General features: G+C 44.3%; 1 protein-coding gene across 1 annotated transcript in view; it reads left to right on the top strand.

The window, feature by feature from the left end:
- Nucleotides 1–3,721: 3,721 nt before the first annotated feature.
- LOC309559629 (olfactomedin-4-like) overlaps nt 3,722–22,006 on the top strand; it is a 39,806-nt gene continuing 21,521 nt past the window's right edge. Inside the window, exons 1-2 of the mRNA XM_082262966.1 lie at nt 3,722–3,817; nt 18,400–18,564. Coding sequence (XP_082119092.1) covers nt 3,761–3,817; nt 18,400–18,564 — 222 coding nt within the window. The 5' untranslated portion in view covers nt 3,722–3,760. The remainder of the gene's footprint in view (nt 3,818–18,399; nt 18,565–22,006) is intronic.

Consider the following 22,006-nt stretch of genomic DNA (forward strand, 5'->3'; position numbering starts at 1 on the left):
AACCATGCTGCAGATTTATTTTTGTAAATCCTTTATATGTACATATATAGATATAAAAATAAATAAACGAGAGGATTAAAAAAACAAAACAAAAAAAAAACGTGTATATATATATATATATATATATATATATATATATATATATATATATACATATACATACATATACACATATATATATTCATATATACATATATATAGATAGTAGTGTTAACCATGCTGCAGATTTATTTTTGTAATTCCTTTATATATACATATATATATATATAAGCTCCGCAACATCTTGCCGAAAAATCCAACTATGTGCTCCAAATGAATTTCGGGCGCATGCGCAGTTGCGTTGACAGCTCTTGCCGAGAAATCAAACTCTCGTGCACAGTTTTCCCCACTGTGCACGGCGCGGCCAGGGCATTGCATTGGAAGTCTGAATGGAAAGCTCGTACTTGCGGCGGAAGTGACGTGCCTGGTTGAAATTTTCGGCAAGTTGAAACTATCGGCAGTACACCGGTACAGGATCGCACTCGGCACATGTTGCAGCTATTACCTATAGCTTGTCCAGTGTGTACAGTTAGTGTACTTGTCCAGCCACAATTAAGCATAAGCAGCACATTGACAGCGCTTCTCCTGCGCCCCCTTCCTCAAGTAGTTGGTGCCACCCAGGGCATCTTTCCCTTCTGCCCCCACTTGTACCAGCTCTGGCTACACCAGATTCTGAGTGATAAAATTGTATTAAACTTCCTCTGCCCCCAGGGTGTCTGTCTATTCTTCTATTTAACTATTTGTTATTTATTTGCATTAAATAAGTGTTTGTATTTGAGCAGTAGTTGAACAACTACAAAAAATGATCTTACACAGGGGCCCTTTGGTTATCTGTCCCATTGCCTGCATTGTCGAATGAGCTCAAATTAATATTTTGTTGAAATATCTTTCAGCATTCCGCACACTTAAAGGAATTGTAAAGGCAAAAGTTTTTTTTTTATCTTAATGCATTCTATGTGTTAAGATAAAAAAAAAATCTTCTGTGTAAAGCAGCCCCCTTCAGCCCCCCCCCCCCCAATACTTACCTGAGCCCATCTTTATCCAGCGATGTTACAGGAGTGTCTAAGCTGCCTGGGACTCCCATCCTCATTGGCATAGACAGCAGGGTGGCGTGATTAGCTCCCACTGCTGTCAATCAAAATCATTCAGCCAATCATGAGAGAGATCGGGCGGGGTTGGGTCACAGCTCCGTGTTTGAATGGACACAGTAAGCTGTGACTCGGCTCAAATTCCCCCATAGCAAGCTGCTTGCTGTGGTGGCACTCAACAGGAGGGGGGCCGGAAGCACAGAAGGGGGGACTCGAGAAGAAGAGGATCAGGGCTGCCCTTTGCAAAATCAACTGCATAAAGCAGGTAGTTATGATGTTTGTTATTTAAAAAAACAAAAACAAACAAACAAGACTTTACAATCACTTTCAGACCCCATTCACACTAGTACGACTTGTCAGGCGACTTGTGTGCCCTCAAGTTGCCCCAAGTCGCTTGTCATAGCAAATGCAATGTAAATGAATGAGAGCCGTCTTAATATGCACTACTGAAGTCGCTCCAATGGGAGTCGCCTCCAAGTCAGATCCTTATCTTTTGTCAAGCGACTTGTTATCAGACTTTCCAGGAAGAAGGAAAATAACCCAGACATTCCATAGTGCAGCCAAGCCTCCACCTCCCCCATACATCGTTATCTCTGCATTGTCTGTAATATTGGCCCTGCTTAGATTTGTCATGCTCCAGTTTTATTTCACTTTCTCCTGCTATAATGTCCTCCAGACGACGCAGAGATGTGGTTAGGAGGCACTGGTTGTCACTGGCACTGATGGACACTGATAAGTGGCACTGGTAGTCACTGGCAATGATAAGTGGCAGTGGCACTGGTGGACACTGATAGGTGGCACTGGTAGTCACTGGCACTGGTGGACACTGATAAGTGGCAGTGGCACTGCTGGACACTGATAGGTGGCACTGGTGGACACTGTTATGTGGCACTGGTGTACACTGTTACGTGCCCGTGGCACCAGTGGACACTGATACGTTGGCACTGGTGGACACAGTTACGTGCCCGTGGCACTAGTGGACACTGATACGTGGCAGTGGCACTGGTGGACACTGATAGGTGGCACTGGTAGTCACTGGCACTGGTGGACACTGATAAGTGGCACTGGTAGTCACTGGCACTGGTGGACACTGATAACTGGCAATGGCACTGCTGGACACTGATAGGTGGCACTGGTGGACACTGATACGTGGCACTGGTGGACAGACACACACACAGAGATGACACACACACAGAGAACACAGGACACATGGGAAACAGGAAAAAAGTAAAAAAAAAAAACAGGAAAGGGAAATTAGGTCACAACACATTATATTCTGATTGGCCAAATGCAAAGTTGTCTATCATATAAGTCGCTTAAAATAATTCACAAGTCGCGCTGAAGTCACGCTGAAGTCGCGCTAAAGTCGCGCTAACAAGTTGCCCCTTATGGGGCGACTTTCTGGTCGCGGTAGTGTGAACCGGCACTCAAGTAGTTGTAAAGGCAGAAGGTTTTTATCTTAATGCATTCTACAGTATGCATTAAGATAAAAAGCCTTCTGTGTGCAGCAGCCCCCCGCCCCCCCTTCAGCCCTCCTAACACTTACCTGAGGTCCCTCTCTGTCCAGCGATGTCCATGAGTGTCTCAGCTGTCCAAGATTCTCCCTCCTGATTGGCTGAGACACAGCAGCGGTGCCATTGGCTGCCGATACTGTCAATCAAAGTCAGCTAGCCAATCAGGGGAGAGAGAGGGTGGGCCAGGTCTGGGCTCCATGTCCGAATGGACAGAGGGAGCTGTGATTTGGCTCGGGTGGCCCCATAACAAGCTGCCTGCTGTGGGGGCACTGAACAGGAGGGAGGGGCAAAGATCAGAGACGAAGGACCCAAGAAGAGGAGGATCCAGGCTGATCTGTGCAAAACCACTGCAACAGAGCAGGCAAGCTTCACATGTTTGTTATTTTTATGGGGAAAAAAACAAGACTTTGCAATCACTTTAAGGTGTATTAGATGCATGGTCCCCTGCTATGTGGTTTGGTTCCTTCTCCCGGCTCATGTTTCCTGTAGTAACTTACTGGCTGGCAGAGGAAACCCCATAGCACAGCAGGGGACAGCAACATTCCACACTGCCAACAGTGTCAAATACAGAAAATCATAGAGCAAGCTTCACCCGAGCCAAGGTCGTGGTATAGGCAGCAGGGCAAGTAAGTAATACTGCTTAGAATGGAGACCTTTATTTCATGTTTTAAGATAGCCAAAGAGTTACTTAAATTGCCTGTAGGTATTAGGTGGTCATTGGAATGCCCTCAGACCTGTAACTTAATATGCTTGGGGGGAATAGACTGTCGGAGCTGGATTCAGTAATTGCTATTCCACCCAAATAAGAATAGTGCAAGAAGATTCTGCTGGAGGTAAATTTGCAAATCTAAAAAAAAGACATTTATGTTCCTTTATCTCTGAAAGTTTAACAGTCTTTTACACAGTTATCAGAATGTCAAAAAAAGATAACAAGAATCATGCTATTTGTCCAATTTCTCATTGAAATCAATACATTTTATAACCTAGTTGCCATTTACAGTTTTTCACATCCTTCTTTCATTAATGAATAACAGTGGGAAAACGGGGGTGGACATGATCCTATAGGTATAAATAGTGGGACAGCAAAAGCTCATCAGTACTGAAGACCAGAGAGGCACCATGTACACCTTCTTCATTCTTCTGCTCACTGTCTGGCAGGCCCAAGCTGTCACTTTGGTAAGTCTTAACAGAGACTAAACATTATTAACCACTGCTAACATTTTAGGGAAAGATTTCCTGCAAAAGCATTGTATTATTTTCTTTATTTTTTTTAGGAAGCACAAACCGCAGTTCATATCCAGATGGAACAATTTGTCACTGATTTTCATCTGTTTTTTTCTCAGTACAAATATTTAAAGCTGGCCTATAGCCTTGCATTAAAACTATGTGCTACAACACTTAAAGCTGACCTCCCAGCAAACAGCTAAATGGGAAAATTGAATAGTTATAAGGAAACAGTTTTACCTGTCAAATGATTTGTATTTCTGTCCACTCAGTCTTAGGATTTTTACAGCTCTGAAACACAGCACTGCTCTATCTGGCAGGGCAAAAGACCTGCTTTTTCTCTCCTAAAGTTTAGTAGCACTTACAAGTCTTGACCGCCCCCAGCCTAGGAATGGAAACCGGTAGGTTGATGAGCTCATCTTTCTGTCACTTTGCTCCATTCTCCTATCAGCATTCCCCCCTTTATTAGCACATGGACACTTCAGCAACTGACTGCCTTCTTGTGGTGCTTATCCCTTTCCACATCTAAGCTCTGCTGTACAGGGACTGAAAGAAGCTGATACTAGCTGATTTTAAAATGTATTGTTACATTCAGAGCTCAACTGATTTGTCTGCCCGGACTCCATCTTTTTTTTTTTAACTTTATATCTTTATTATTTTCCTTCAATAGGAACAAAATTCACATACTAAAATAGCATCAAACACACAATAATCTCTTTTCATCCGGGGCAGGATGCATCCGGTCTTCCCCCAAACAAAAACAGCTTTTAAAATGCTCTATGAAGTATATAAAACTGTGTGAGCTTCTGGGTCGCTGAGAGGGATAATGTATCTATTGAAGTTACTATACTATCACATTGAACATCTGTCAATTTCCCCAAATCCTCCACCCATTTTATTCTACTAGATAGCTGAGAGTCTTTATCCATTATCTTTACTTGTATATTTCTATATAGTTCTGAAATCAACCCTTTTAAAGATGTAGCCTCTATCAAATTTTTCAAAAGGGGTATTCTACTCCATTCTATTCCTCCTTCCTTAAATTGTGTTGCCAACGCATGCCGCAGTTGCAGATACATATAAAAATCTCTATTCAAGAGCCTGAATTCTTCTTTTAGTTCCTGGAAAGTCTTCAATATCCCTGCTTTGTATATTTGTGATAATTTTATCACTCTCTTCTGTTTCCAGGTACTAAAATCTTCTAGTCTCTTAGGTTCGGTTAAATTTTCGTTATTCCAAACATTTTTCTGTAAATCCTGAGTATACAAATCAGATACGTAGAAAAGGGGTGAGGGGGGGTTAGGGAGGTTGAACCCCCCCCCCGAGCATCAGTGTACAATATACATTGAAAATTTAAAAAAAATAAAACTTTTTTTTTTTTTGCTCCGCACTCAGCACTAATGCATTGTTATTTTAATGCTGCTGCCTGCTGTTACTCCACCTGACCCCCTGGAGTGCTGCCCCGGCTGTAGGCTTGGCTTGGCTTGGGATGAGGGAGGCTCTAGCTGACAGTGCTCTTGTCTGCCTGCTCCGCCTCCACACCTTCTCTCTAGTCCAGACTGAGACTCCAGAGACATGTCTTGACTTGTCCAGCCAGTTACAGAAGCTTCCAGGAGGACAGCAGCACTGAGAGCACAGCGGGAGGGAGCGGGCAGCACCTATCCCACCCACTGACACCTATGACACCTCCTCTCTTCGAGCTGCCACTTCCTGTCTTTGGCTATCGCTTGGGGAAAGAGCTGCCTGAGCCTGAGTCTGAGTGCTGTTAGCTCAGCTGAGCCTGCCTGCCTGCTTGCCAGTACCACGTGGAAGGATCATCTCAGTTTTCTCTGAAGTGCTGCTGTGCTGTGCTATGCTGTGCTGGAGTCTGGACCTTAACCTTAACTCCAGGACAGGTCACCAACAACCACCAGGTGTTTTTCTCTCTGTGTGCTGTGTTCTAGATCTGAACTTCAACCATGGATCAAGTTCAGGGCTGCTAAAACAGTTGGAGTTCAGTTTTTTTCCTCTGTTCTTTTATAAACCCTTTCATAATATCTATTTATTATCCTCCTCTTATTTCATGCTTGCAATGCATACCTCAGTCTCCACATTAGAATGTAAAATAGGTGTAAGGTTGATGATCTCTTACAAAAGCCAATCTTGCCATTCTGAATATAAGCACAGTGGGCAGGATGGATTTTTTTTTTTTTTTTTGCTCTTGTGTTATCTATTTTATGACAAAGATTTGCTCTGAAAAAAAGGAAGGAGACCTACAAATAAACAGGCTCTCTCTCCCCATGTGTGTGCTATCTGCGCATTCTTAGCTGTATGGAGTGCTGTGCTGTGCAATATAGAGTGCTGTGCTGTGCAATATTTGAATGCTGCCCTGAAGGTTATTAATCCCTATTTAAATGTATGCTGCTAGCCTGCTATATTGTAGTCCTGCTGAGGAAGTTGTGGACCCTTTCCACGCAATGCTAGGCCTACTGGTCTTTGCTTAAAGTGGGTAGTAAACCATAAAAAAATCTTCTCCCTGAAAGTTAATGGCAAAATGTGCTAGCATGCATCGCATACAATATTATTAATGTTATTATTGTTATCACATTATTTTTATTATCACTTTATTTTTGTGCGGCTCTTTTGTTACATATTTGAATGTATTCTGTGTTAATTATCTCACAGCCTAGCAGAGTCGCTGCTTATATCACCAATTAGTTGTGGTTTTAATAATGATGTTTTCCAAGCGGAGTTTGAAATTAAATTTTGGATTATATATATATATATATATATATATATATATATATATATATATATCTACATATATATATATATATGTGTGTGTGTGCCACTTTCCCTTGTGTGCTCCTCAGGCTAAAACTGCAGTGCAGAATTTCTTCCTGTCATTGAGTCATACTATAACCAGGTATCTGTGATTGTGGGAACTGCTGACAAAGTTTGCCGATTGAGGTGCTTGGTGCTGAGTCTTCTATAATTGCTGTTGTGTTAGCCTGTTAGGCCCTGGCTGTTCATGTGTAGCAATTTGGGATTGCGGGCAGAATATCCCTGTGATTTTGCCCGCCGCCACACCCAGATTCCAATCCAAATCACATGGCAATGCTGGCAAAATGGAGCACATGTGTTTGTGATCTATTAATTTTTAGTGACCCCAAAATGTGGTGTGGTTTTGCTGAGATTGTTGAGCGATTTATCTCACAAGGATCCAAAACCACACCATGTTTTGGTGCCACTAAAAATGAATGTAACACAAACACACGTGCTGCATTTTGCCAGCATTGCAGTATGATTTGGAATTGCAGGCAGAATCACGGGGATACTGCCAGCCCGTGATCCCAAATCACTACATGTGAACAGGACCTTAATGACATTGACTAAGGCTGGGCTGAGTCTTCCATTGCTGTTGTGATACTGTTGTGTTTCCTGGGTGCACCACATTCTAAGCATCTTCTCTTTTTCTGTATGTTTGCACTCTGCAGTGTCCGCAAAGTACCACTTCTCTTGTCCTGTATGCCTGTTTAACAAAAAAACAGTGTGTGCTTTGCTGCTTCCTTCCACAAGATGGTGCCCTTTGCATCTGCCCAGTAAAGATCCCAAATTCCTACATGTGAAAAGTCCGGGCCTAACAGGCTAACACAACAGCAATTATGGAGGCCCCAGCCTCAATGTATTTTATAGGTACAAGGAAGCCCAGGTTTTGTTTAAACATGTCTCTTAGACCCTCCCACTCTAATGTTTTACCACTCCCACTTATTTGCTAGCGCGCCGCAAGTCACTTCCTCCCTGTCATGTCCCTCATTCTCGGAAGTTTGGAAGTTGTGAGGTATGTTCTGTATGTATGAACAATGCACAGTGCCACTTCTCTTGCCTGGTATGCCAGGTTAACAAAAAAAATTGTGAGTTCTTCCTTCCACAAGATGGTGCCCTTTGCACCTGCCCAGTAAGATTGGTTATTACAGTGCACCACCCTGTGGGCAGTCCAATGACTGAGGGCACTGTCCACTGTGTTCTGGGGAGGGTGGGGGGGAAACACAATAGCACAGCTGGGGAGATCGCTGTACTAACACAGCGAGTTTTAGTACAGTGACCTGTCAGTTTTTTTCTTTCAGCCAGTACAAGGCTTTAGGCTTCTCAACTGTTCCCTTTAATAGCTAAATTTCTTGTTTCATGGGCTTTATTGCATCTTTCACTTCGCTGACTCTACTTTCCAACTCCGTGGTGCATTTCCACACCTTTTGTAAATCATGCCTGAAAAATGACATTTCCTCCTTTATCCTTTTAATTGGTCCATCATTTCTGATAGGGCAGATTTACTTCCCTTTACTGCCGTTAATACTTCTCTCAAAGACAGCTCCTCTGCCACTGAGATCTCTGAAACAGAGAGATCAGGTGATCTCCCTGCAGCTGGGGTGGAGGGTTCTGAAGCAATTTTAGAGGGCTTACCACTTGCTTAACCCCTTAAGAGTTGCAGAAGGTGACAAGGATATCTTAGGTTGTTACTCTTTCACATTATTTTTTTTTTTTTCATAATAATTTTTATTTGCATTTCAAATACAAACAGACACAGAAACAGGGAATGTAAGGAGGGAAGGGAGGGGGAATTGGAAATGGGGAGGCATGGCATGGCAATGCTCTAGTTGAAATCAGTACAACATGTACTATACAATTAGATACATTCAAACATTCTCAGTAACCAAAGAAAAAAATAACGTCAGCAATACAATACAACCGCGAAAAAGCATGGTAGCTCAGGGAGGTGACCAAAATTCCCAATGGTGTCGAAATTTTGACATGGAGAGGGAATTAAGTGCTAATGCCTTCTCAAATTGGTAATTTGCACGTAGTAGGGATGTCACATCTGTCAGATTGGGAGATTCCGTAGATCTCCAATTCCGTAGGATAATGGACCTGGCGGCTAGGAGCACGTGTGCTGACCATGGCCTATATTGGTGCGGAATGACTTCAATGCCTAGGTTTAGTACGGCCAGGGCCGGGGTCGGGTTGATCAAACAACCAGTGTGAGTCGCCATATATTTGAATACCTGACTCCAATAACTGGTAAGGGACGGGCATGCCCAGAGAATGTGGAGAAGTGTGCCCACCTGACCACAGCCCCTCCAGCAGAGTTGTGAATAGGACGTTGAGAAACCTGCAAGGCGGTAGGGGGTATAGTACCACCTGTTGACTATTTTTAGCATCATCTCCCAATGATTGACACAGTGTGTGTGATCCGTGGCAGATGAGATTGCCAACTTCCATTGGGACACCGTAAAACTCTTCCTAAGATCCCTGTCCCATTTGAACATCTGAATTGACTTGTAAAACTTCTCGTCATCTAACAGGATGTGGTAGTATTGAGACAGTCTGGGGGGCGGTATGCGCTGGGTAACCAAGAGATCCCAGAGCCCACCATCCACCAGTAGACTCTGTAAGGGATGTTTCTTTAGGAAATGGTGGATGCGGTATACATGAAAAAGAAGGGACCGTGGTAGGGCATATCTATCCGTCAATTCTGTAGGAGAAAGTAGATGGGACCCTTGGTAGAGGTGTTCTATTAGGGTTATGTTTCTGGAGTGGAAGATATGAAGCGGTAAGTCAGAGATATGTGTAGCCAGCAACGCCAGCGGGAGTGGCTGTGAGGAGAGGACATCCCGATCCGACGCCGAGGACACCGATTTGCGCCACGCCCGAACCGAGGCTTGCATTGTGCGGGGCAGACCCGACACATCCCAGGGGATCCATTTGTCACTGAGAAGCAGAACCCGCAAGTCAGGGAAGGGAGCTATGTCAGCCTCCAACAGTACCCAAAGTGGTTCATCCGTTGGCTTGACCCATTGTTTTGTTTGTGCCAGGATAGTAGACCAGTAATAGGTTGGGATATCCGGCATTGCTGCCCCTCCAAGGCGTCTCCTTCTGGGCAAGACAGAGGATGCGCAACGCACCCGTTTGTTGTCCCAAACGAAACGTCGCATATGGGTTGTCAGTTTAGCCAATTGGGTGGAAGGGATCGGAATGGGTAGTGTCCGAAATAAGTACAACAGTTGGGGAAGAATGTACATTTTATATGTCGCTAGTCGCCCGCTCCAGGAAAGATATTTTGTGTTCAACCGAGAAGTGTCCTCCGTAATTTTAGTTAACAACCTGTTCATGTTAAGCGGAAGTAGTTTCGAGGTGATCGGGGGGATATCAATGCCTAAATAGTGGATACTGTCCGACGACCATGGAATGGGTATGTTGGTTTGTAGAGTTGTTTGCGTATCAGGGTCCACGCCAAGGTTTAAAATAGTAGATTTGGACACGTTCAATTTATAGTACGACACATTGCTAAAGGAGCGCAGTACCTCATAAGCTGCCGGAAGCGACGTAAGGGGGTTCGTAAGCATTAAAATAACGTCGTCGGCAAAAAGCGTTATTTTATGATGCGAGCTGGGGAGGGAGAAACCAGTGATCAATGGGTGAGACCTTATCGTTTCGGCCAGGGGTTCAATTAATAAATTGAATATGGATGGGGACAATGGGCACCCCTGCCTAGTGCCGTTCGAAATCAAGAAGCGTTTGGAAAGGGAACCCGACGTGAAGACCTGCGCCGACGGAGAAGAGTATAGGGCTAAGATGGCGGACAGGATAGGGCCAGAGAAACCAAATTTGCGAAGTGTAGCCGACATGTACCCCCAGTGTACCCTATCAAAAGCCTTTTCGGCATCTAGTGTCAGTAATAGAGCTGGGGATTTGGAAGTCTGAGCGACGTGCACTACATCTATCAACCGCCTGGTGGCATCTGAGGTCTGTCTTCCTGGGGTAAAACCTAGCTGGTCCTTACCAATCAGTGACGGTAGAAACTTTTGGATTCTCTTTGATAGTATCCTAGCATATATTTTGGCATCCGAGTTCAACAAAGAAATCGGACGGAAGTTGGCCGGGGACACAGGGTCTTTACCAGGTTTGGGAAGCGTTACAATGTGTGCGCCCAAAATATCGGGGGGAAGGGTGGATTCCACCATGGCTTTATTAAACACTTCAGTAAGGGTCGGTCCTACAAGTGGGAAGAATAGGTTATAAAATTCGTTAGGAAGACCATCCGGTCCGGGTGATTTGCCTTTGGGAAGGGAAGCAATATTGGTACGAATCTCGTCTATAGTAAAGGGTGAATTAAGTTCTTCTAGCTGGGTTGGCGACAAAGAGGGCAGGTTAATCGACTTCAGGAAGTCCGCTATACACTCCATCGAGGGCTGGGGGTCAGACTGACTGTCCTTCAGATTATAAAGGGCGCTATAGAATTTGGCGAACTCGTCAGCAATGTCCTGTGGGTGTGTTATTTTGTGTTTAGTCTCGGGATGCAATAGAAAGGGGATCCTGGCCTTGGCCTGTCTACGCTTGACTTGCTGTGCTAGGTGTTTACCCGCCTTATTAGCCTGAGAATAATGTTTGAGCCTCAAGAACCCCAGATGTTTGTCTGACTGCTCCAAGAGCACAAGACGGAGGTCCTGACGGAGGCGAGTTAGTTCAGAGGAGGTGGTCACCGAGGGGTTTTTCTTGTTGTCCGCCTCCAGCACACGTATCCTATCCAGTACTGTGTTCAACTTTGCAGCCCTCCGTCTCCCGAGCCGCGCCCGCTGCTGAATGCACTGCCCTCGAACAAAGGCCTTATGTGCACCCCACAGCACCCACGGGTCGGAGACAGAGGGGGCATTGATAGCAAAAAATTCACGTAAACTAGCAGAAATGTGAGAGAAACAACCTGGGTCCTGAAGCATGCGGGTGTCACATCTCCACACACCCGGAGGAGCCACTCTCACGGCTTCCTCAATGGAAAGTGTCACCCCCGCATGGTCGGACCAAGAAATAGTCCCAATCTCAGAGGAGGATGCTTTGCACAAAAGATACCTATCTAGCAAAAACATATCTAATCTAGAGTAAGAAGTATGTCTTGACGAAAAGAATGAATAGTCCCTCTCTGTGGCATGTTGACACCGCCAAACATCAAACAATTGTTCAGTATGCAAGAAATCTCCCAGTCCACGTTGGCGGCCCCGGGGGGACGCCGAAGAGTCCAACCCGGGGTCGGCAACAAGGTTAAAGTCCCCACACAACAGAAGATGACCCCGCTGAACCTTGTATACTTGCTTGAGTAGTCTGCGCAGGAATCGGATTTGGTGAGTGTTCGGAGCATAAACGTTGACGATGGTCAACGGTAGGCCATTAATGTCACATACAGCGATGATGAAGCGACCATTGGGGTCCAAGACTGATGCGTGTAGTGTAAATGCAAGGGAGTTCCGGAAGGCCAGCATGACTCCTCGCTGTTTCACAGAGTCAGATGCAATGAGTATTTGTGAAAAATCCTTATGGGAGCAAGATGGGTGGGATCCAGCACGGAAATGGGTCTCCTGCACCGCCACTATATCCGCTCTAGAGGTTGAAGCCTCCAGCCATAGTGTACGCCGCTTCGCAGGATGGTTGAGACCATTAACATTAATCGACAATAGCTTGATGGTCATTGCTAGGCGGGAGAAAACGGGATGCAGATCCATCTTGTCTGTGGGACATCAAAAGAGAGCTAGCCAAGTGCGTGCCATAACGAGTCGTGTCAAAACGAGGGTGTAGCGTTGCCAATGCCAAACATGGGGAGGTAGGGGAAACAGAAACTAAGAAGAGAACCGTCTCTGCGGTTCGTGGTCGGGATGAGCCGACTACGAGCATACGGAGGGCCAAGAGGGAGCAACATTTCCCATGGCCGTGGACACTTGTACAGGAAAGTTGAGTCAAGCACTAGAGCCCCTATGATCAGATGTCAGCCGTGATTGCCTCTTCCGGGACACCACATTCCATTCGTCTTCCAGTGTGTGCAATGGAGAAGAGGCAGAAGGAGAGGGCTGTTGTGGCGGTAAGATCTGCCAGGTCTGCAGAGCCAGGATACCTTCTTCCATGGTACGGATGGTAACCGTGGAGCCTCCATGGGTAACCAGAAGCGTGGCGGGATACCTCCATTTATGAGGTATGGCGTGGTTGCGCAAAGCTTTAGTCACCGTCGCCAGGTTACGTCTAGCTTGGAGGGTGTGTCTGGAGAGGTCTGGGAGGAGCTGAAGGCCCCCGTAGCCCTCCGGAAGGTTGTTATTTGCCTGACGGGATGCCACCATGATCTGTTCCTTCATGCGATAAAAATGCACCCGTAGCAGAACGTCTCTAGGTACATCATTGGGCAGGAAGGACGGCTTTGGCAACCTGTGAATCCTATCAATAGCCAGGTCTGCTGCGGAGGCCCCAGGCACCAGGGCAGTGAATAAAGTAGTGACATACTCCAGGAGTTGAGGGGTCTGAACTGTCTCAGGGATGCCTCTGATCTTGATGTTATTTCTCCTGGAGCGATCCTCCAGGTCTGCCACTTTATTTTTTAGCCATTGGATATCCTCATCATGCGTGTTCACTCTATCCACCACAGCATTGATGCAGGAGGCTTGTTTCCCCATAGCACGTTCACTGGCATCCACTCTGGACCCCAGGGACACCATTTCAGATTTAAACTGGTGCATGCAGGCCTGCATGTCCGCCTGCATGGTGGAGCGGAGGGTGTACATCATGTCCCTCATCACCCCCTCTGATATAGGATTGCTGCTGGAAGGGAGTGCTGCGAAGGGATCAGGGTGGCTGGGTGGCTGCAGAGACATAGCAGAGGGGGGAACACTGATGTCCATACCTGCTCCCTGGTGGTGCCGTGGAGGCGACTCTCTCCTCTGCTTATTCTTTGCAGGGCTCCTGGAAGAAGGTGAAGGAGGCGACGGGGAGCCAGAGGATTGCCCACTGTCCGGGTTTGCTATCTGGCGAACCGCAGGAGCAGCGGATGGGCGCGGATTTAGGTTCTTCAGCTGCTGGGGCTGCTGCTGCGGTCCGCGGGCGCCGCCATTTTGCTGGAGACCGGCGCTCTGGGAGATCCAGAAACCGGACAGCTTGGTCAGCTGTTCCGGCCCCTTCTTGCGGCGTGCCATCCCCGCGAGTAACTGCTGTCTCCTCCGGTGCTGCGGGCTGTTGATACCGGGCGGCGGGGGCTCTACGGATGCGGCGTGTCCAGGGTGGCCTTGCGGAGCCGGACTAGAATGCGTCCATCTTCTCCGCCGGAAGCCACGCCCTCTCTCTTTCACATTATTTTGACATGGATTATGTGTGAACCCTTCCAATTTCGCTGCTGCTTCCTTATATTTTTCCTTTGCTGTCTGATGGGGCTGTGAGCTAGAGGGCTCCTGCAGCCCTGGTGTATCTCAATTTTTCCTTGTCATTGCCTGTAGCCGGCTTACTGCAAGTACTATACTCCAAGTATAATGCTAACAAGCTACCTTATTGCTAGGTCTATGCTCCCCACTCTGAGCTGCTTTAAACCATGGCATAGAAAATGAAATTTAGGCAATAAAAAAAAAAAAAAGAAGAGAGACAACAAAAAAAGGAAGAAGTCAGTTTTTCACTTTTCTGTTTGATATATCAATCTAAGGTTTCAGATGGTCCAAAGCTTTCCACCATAAGTTAGGTTAATAGAGGGTTAATAGTGGTTCAAGTGCATTCCTTGGAGGGAGGAAGCCAGGCCGAGCCAAGACAAGCCGTCAAAATGTTACCACGAGACAGAGGCTGACAAGGGGTGAAGAGGACAAATGGCTCCAGAGGCCGCACTCGCTCTCCTCCATACACTGCAAGGCTTAAAGCCGTTCTTCAGTCGTTTTTTATCTTTCCATTTATTAAATCTTCTGCCCTTGTTATTTTACCTTTTGGATAGTAAAAAAAATTTTTCTGCCACTAAATATGTTATACAGTCCACTTTCTCTTTCTTGTCTGGTAATAAGCCTAGGCTAATGACGTCATGCACAGCTCTCTCTCACCCTTGTGAGAGTTTTCCAGTAAGGGAGGGAGGGGGAGGGGGGCAGGAGAAGGGAGGAGGGATGAGTCATAGGAAAGCCACGGAGAGCTGCAGAGCTGGAGGGAGCTGGATGAGATAACAGGAGACTGCAGAGATCCATGTGTATTTATCCAGAGAGCAGAAATGTGCAGGCAAGCAGTGGTGTGTGTGTCTGTCTGTATATATATATATATATATATATATATATATATATATATATATACACATATATGTTTGTATGTTTGTATACAGTGAGGGAAAAAAAGTATTTGATCCCCTGCTGATTTTGTATGTTTGCCCACTGATAAAAAAAAAAGTATCTGTCTATAATTTTAATGGTAGGTTTATTTTAACAGTAAGAAACAGAATAACAACAAAAATATCCAGAAAAACACATTACAAAAAAGTTATAAATTGATTTGTATTCTAATGAGTGAAATATATATTTGACCCCTTCCCAAAACATGACTTATTACTTGGTGGCAAAACCCTTTTTGGCAATTACAGAGGTCAGACGTTTCTTGTAGTTGGCAACTGGGTTTGCACACATCTCAGGAGGAATTTCGTCCCACTCCTCTTTGCAGATCCTCTCCAAGTCATTAAGGTTTTGAGGCTGATGTTTGGTAACTCAAACCTTCAGCTCCCTCCACATATTTTCTATGGGAATAAGGTCTGAAGACTGGCTAGGCCCTCCAGGACCATTATGTGCTTTATAATTGAGTCACTCCTTTGTTGCCTTGGCCGTGTGTTTTGGGTCATTGTTATGCTAGAATACCCATCCACGACCCATTTTCAACACCATGGCTGAGGGAAAGAGGTTCTCATCCAAGATTTGGCCCTGTCCATTGTCCCTTTGATGCGGTGAAGTTGTCCTGACCACAACCTTTTCACCCAGTCCTCCTCTGAATCATCCAGATGTTTATTAGCAGACTTCAGACGGACCTGTACATGTGCTTTCTTGAGCATGGGGACCTTTCGGGTGCTGCAACATTTCAGTCCCTCAAGGCGTAGTGTGTTACCAATTGTTTTCTTGGTGACTATGGTCTCAGCTGCCTTGAGATCATTGACAAGATTCTCCTGTGTAGTTCTGGGCTGATTCCTCACTGTTCTCATGATCACTGAAACTCCATCTTGCATAGAGCTCCAGACCGAGGGAGATTGACAGCTATTTTGTGTTTCTTCCATTTGTGAATAATCGCACAACTGTTGTCATCCTAAGATCAAGCTGCTTGGCGATGGTCTTGTAGCCCATTCCAGGCTTGTGTAGGTCAACAATCTTGTCCCTGACATCCTTGGACAGCTCTGTGATCTTGGCCATGGTGGAGAGATTGGAATCTGATTGATTAATTGCTTCAGCGGACAGGTGTCTTTTATACAGGTAACAAACTGAGATTAGGAGCACTCCCTTTAAGTGCTCCTAATCTCAGCTTGTTACCTGTATAGAGGGCCCCTGGGATCCAGAAATCTTGCTGATTGATAGGGATCAAATACTTATTTCACTCATTAAAATGGTAATCAATTTATAACTTTTTTAAAATTCTTTTTTCTGGATTTCTTTTTGTTGTTATTCTGTCTCTCACTGTTAAAATAAACCTAGCATTAAAATTATAGACTGATCATTTCTTTTTCAGTGGGCAAACGTACAAAATCAGCAGGGGATCAAATACTTTTTTCCCTCACTGTATGTGTGTCTATATATACAGTATGTGTATGTGTGTGTGTTCCTCTGTGTGTCTGCATCTGTGTAAATCCAGGAAGTGAATAGGCAGCAGCTTTAGCTGCCCATAGTTAAAATGGCTGCAGCCAGACTTAGTGAAGGGAGATTTCTGCGGCATATTTGGCAACTACAGAATAACAGTATATATAAAATGATATGCAAAGTAGGTGGAAGAAATTTTAAAAATATGAACTCGTCATATAGCCAAAATAAGATAATATTCCTATAATGCCTTCATCTAGTAGATGAATGCCAACATAGCGAAACCAAGCATATAAATAATTCCCCCATATAGATGCAGGATAAAGAAGCTATAGAGTTGGCAAAGGATAGGCAGAGGGTATAGTACAGAGACAAAAATACATTTATTGATAAATGATAAGTACAATGACTGGTGGGGGTGCAGCAGCTGGCTCCTCCAAATGATGGATATCCTAAAACATACATAAGACGGGACAAACAAACAATACAAAAAATGACAAATAAAAACAAAAGGCCGATACCAGGTACCGCTTGCAAAGAGACAGGCATCCGTAGCTTGCGCCGTATAAGACCTACCAATGGGTGTTGTATGGGGTCTCTCTCTGTGTGAGCCCCAGGAATCTCGGGGAAAAGGGGGGGGAAAGGGGGGATCCCTATGGAATGGGGCTCAATATCAAAAATTGGGCTGTGCCAACGGTAAGCTGACTGACAAGTAAAGGTACAAGAGTCCTTATAGATGTGATGATAGTCACTCGGATTGGAGGATAATAAGAACGATCCACTGGAAGGGGATAAAAGATATCCTATCCAAGAAGCCAGTCAATGGTGTGATATCTTCTGTTATTTTTACATTTACATCCACACAAGTGGATGTGAACATGAGAACTGATGGCTGAGGGGAAGACAAGGAGGGTGGGGACTTCACTGAGCTGTTGATGGATGGAATACTGTGTTGTATTACCTATGCCGTGGATGTAGGGCAGTGCCGGTGTGAGCGGGTCGGATCTAAATAGATCTGTAATACATGTCCCTTCTGGCACTAATGTAAAAAGTTCACTTGCGTCCCACCAGCTTCTCCTCCAACAATATTTACTTACTTCTCCTCAAAAGGTAAAAAATCCTCTCCTGTTGTGCGGATCGTAAATCCTGTGGCAAATGCCCCGATATGGTTCCAGATAGGTAGACTCCTCATTCCAATTGTCCGCGGCTCGCCTCCCTCCGGGGATAATAGAAGCGGCTGGTCGGCCGGTAGTGACATCAAAGTAGTTGGAGGGAAGCTTCAGAATGGCAAAGATGTTTTTATTACAAATTATTTAAGCATGCTGTAGCTCCTCTTTAAGTGCTCTTTTTTTTGCTGGGATAACAGTGAAAAGCATTTTTACTTAGCTTATTGATCTCTCAGCAGTCGCCACTCACCTCCTTGCTATGGCTTGTGGAATAGTGCCCTGATGTCTTCACTTACAATGTCCTGCATTGTATGTGATGATTTCTCAGCTGGGACCACCAGCCAGAGTGCTGAAGAGCAGAGGCAGTGGGGGACCAGCTGCATTGAGGAAGAAGCCTTTGGGAGTGTGGGATAAGGTAAGTAAATGTGGTTTTTACTGGTGCTCTAAGCACAAATTATTATTTGACCATAGCTGAATGAGGAAAGGCCCACTGGAAGAGTCATTTTTGTAATTTCCCTGGCCTTCACCTTTACCTTTAGTTGGAACAGGTTCTAGTGCAAGCCATTTATTCTCTCATCTCTATGCATTTTGCCTGGACTGGAAATACATAACAAAGCATCTGATGCGAACTTAAAGGCAATACCAGTGTATTTAACATAATGTTGTAGTTATTTTCATAATGAGAACCCATTCCAATGATTCTAATTATATTTTATTACTTTTTGAATGTATCTGATTTGTATCTGTTACAGCAATGTATGGGTTAGTAATGTGTATGTTTGTCTTTTACAAGACGCAGAGTTTGATCTCTGAATCTGGATCTGGATTCCTGGATGAGAATGGAGTTTGTTACTGCACCATCAACCTCCCAGATACCACCTTCCCAGCTGACCGCTTTGAGAAGCTGGAGATAGCAAACCGCAACCTGACAATCACCGTGGAGAAGGAAATCACTAAGGTATTAATACTGTATCTCCTATATATAAGTAGGGACTACACATTAACATACCTCGCAACTTTCTGAGATGCAAAAGAGGGATACATTTTTAGTATAGGGTATGTAGGCAAAGGACACACTCCTGCGATACACAATGGTATGTGGCCATGAAGAATTAATAGTGTATGTAAAAATAATTGATTAAACCTACAAGTGATTTTTGTTACCACTACTTTTCATTTATACCAGCAATTTAAATGAGCAAATTGAATAAAATATGGTTTTGATATAAGGTTTACTGTACTGCAATATAAACACTTCTTTATAAAGATCTATACATTAGAACTAAAATAGACACAGGTAAGGAGGAAAAAGAGACAGAGGGATTTGGTTCCAAAAACGTTCCTCCAAATCAGGAACAGTTGGAAACTATGGATTAACAAATCTAGAAAGTCCACAGGAATTCCTAAAGATGGATATTTTCAGCCTAATTCTTATTTTGCACCAAATAAAAACTCTCAAAAGGCACATAATATTGTTTGTCTGAATATAACTTTGTTGAAAATTGAACTTGTTTTTTTTAAGTATATCATATACAGGCTCATAGAGTCTCCATGTAGTGGTTTCCTGCTAAATAACTGCTGGATGAAAAGTGAATTGGAGGATAAGCTTAGACAAAAAAGAACATTCCTCAAAGACTTTAGTGTTTATTCAAGAAGCTGCATGAGTCATTTTAACAATATTCTCACAATACTTTTCTCAAGAACGAAAAACATTTAATTCACATACCAAAATAATGCATAGCATGTTTTACATTAAATAGATATTTAATTTGTGAGTATCTGTATTTTTTCATGAAGCATTGTTATAGCTCCCTCTAAAATGGCTTTTATCTATGCCAGTGATTGCAAACCTTAGCATCCCAGATGTTTTGGAACTATATTCCCCATGATGCTCATGCACTCTGCAGTGTAGATGAGCATCATGGGAAATGTAGTTCCAAAAGATCTGGGGTGCCAAGGTTCGCCATCACTGGTCTATGCTATTCTCAGTAGATGCCAGTAGAGTCTCCCTCTTTATACAGCACTACCAATCAGGTTCAAAGTTTTGAAGCAGGTTTAAATGTAATTGTTGGTTCTGAAGCTTTCTGCATTTAAAAGATGGCAAGAAATCTGTAGTGGTTGTGCGGCACTAATTGAGCAGGGAAAATCAAACAGGGCAGTTTTACAGAAGCTGGTAAGTAGATCAACTTCTCTACATCCACAGTTTCCCTACATGGATTGAAATTCGTCTGGTCCCTGCTGAATAGACTACATTTCAATCCAGGCATGGCCAGCTTTTAATAATGGAGCCTTTTTTGTCCTAATTTTATAGTGAAAATCTAGTTGCCTGGATGTTATACATAATTAGATTCTTCACTGACCCTCATCAATATGTATGTAAGATGTGCTTACAAATTTCTTGCCCCTTTGATTGGGGAAACTCTTCCTACAATCCAGTTAAGGGTGCCAGTTGCTGGGTGAAAGCAGTGTTCTGAAATACTTATTTCTAAGGTGTGGAGAGACTTTGAGGCCACCTTGTGAGCATGAACCCTTCTTACTTGGGAGAACCTAGCTGTTAGACTGAGTTCCTCAAGAACTCTTGACATCCTAAGAGAGAGATCTTCAAAGATTTTATTACCCTCCCAAGCGGTTTTCCCGAGTGTGGCTCGGGGTTTATATAGAGTACCAAAAGTGGTAACCCCGGGCCACACTCGGGATTACCCCACAATAAAACTACCCTTCCCCTGCGATCCCCCACCATCCTCTCCCTGTCCACCAGGCATCCTCACACTGTCCTCCCGCTGTGTGCTCGGCCAATGCCGGCACCTGTCTTCTGGTTCCCTTCCCTGCGAGCGCTGCAACGCGGGGGGGGGGTGGAACCGGCGGCAATTTAAAAAATGTAAATAAAACAAAATGACATGATACAAAGTTGTGATCCTAATGGATTACACTGTATCAAGCCATTTAACCACAGGATTTCACCTGTGGCTTTTCCAGTGCCCTGCCTATGATTTTCCAGTTCTTTGTGCCTGTAAATTTGAGAAAAACCATGGCGTCCAAAAAGCATTCTTTTTGCGCAAAAGCGCTTTTAGACGAACTGGAAAACAGCGACAGTGAAACTGAGTTACTTGAAGAACTGAGCGATGGCGATTCGTGGGAAAATTCATCATCGGGTACAGAAAGTGACGACAGCGATGATTCTGCGACTGAGCTCAGCGATGTGCAGACTTGGTGCTCTATTGACTGCAGTAGAACCCCCAAGATTCCCATTTACAGGAGCACCTGGTATTAATGTAGACGTTGACCATGACAACCTCTTGGCATACCTACAATTATTTTTGACCAATGAGGTTATTGAAAAAATAGTTACCAAGACCAACCGGTACAAAGAGCAACAATGCGCTATACATTGGAGGTTTGCAGGATGCAGAAAGTGGGAACCAGTGACCAAAGATGACATTTGGAAATTTCTGGGCCTATTAATTCTGTGTGTGAGGAAACCCCTGCAGAAGTGGTATTGGACAACCAATACATTATTTGCCGCTCCATTCTTTGGCACGGTCATGTCAAAATACAGATTTTCCTTCATAATGAAATATCTCCACTTTGAAAATAATGACTTTTGAATTGATGAAACTACTCATCCTGCACCAAAACTAAAAAAAATTTGGGAAGTATATCAAATGATTCCTCGGAATTTCGAACGGAGCTATGTGCCAGAAAGAGACATCAGCATAGATGAAAGTCTAATGGCCTACAAGGGAAGGATAAGTTGGGTGCAATACATTGCATCAAAGAGGGCACAATTTGGCGCAAAATCTTACATGCTATGCGAATCGTCAACTGGCTACATTAGGAATTCAGTGATATACACTGGAAAAGGAACATTTGATGAAAAATACAGTAATTATGGAATGGCAACATCTTCTGTTCTTTCACTAATTGAGCCATTGCTATATCAGGGCTATTGTGTAACAACGGACAACTTTTATACATCTCCTGAACTTTATGAGGTTCTACTGCACAACAAAACTGATGCCTATGGAACCGTAAGGGCTAACCGGCACGACATGTCACCAATGTTTGGCAAAAAGAAGCTCAAGACAGGAGAAATGGTTGCCTGGCAGAAAGGCAAAATGATGGGACAAGAAAGATGTGTGCCTACTGAGTACAGTGCATAACACCTCCACTGTTAGGGTACGCATTAGTGATATCGCGAACATAAAATTTAATGTTCGTGAACGGCGAACGCGAACTTCCGCGAATGTTCGCGAACCGGGCGAACCGCCATAGACTTCAATAGGCAGGCGAATTTTAAAACCCACAGGGACTCTTTCTGGCCACAATAGTGATGGAAAAGTTGTTTCAAGGGGACTAACGCCTGGACTGTGGCATGCCGGAGGGGGATCCATGGCAAAACT

This window comes from Pelophylax lessonae (assembly GCF_965119305.1).
Source record: "Pelophylax lessonae genome assembly, chromosome: 7".
Classification (NCBI taxonomy): domain Eukaryota; kingdom Metazoa; phylum Chordata; class Amphibia; order Anura; family Ranidae; genus Pelophylax; species Pelophylax lessonae.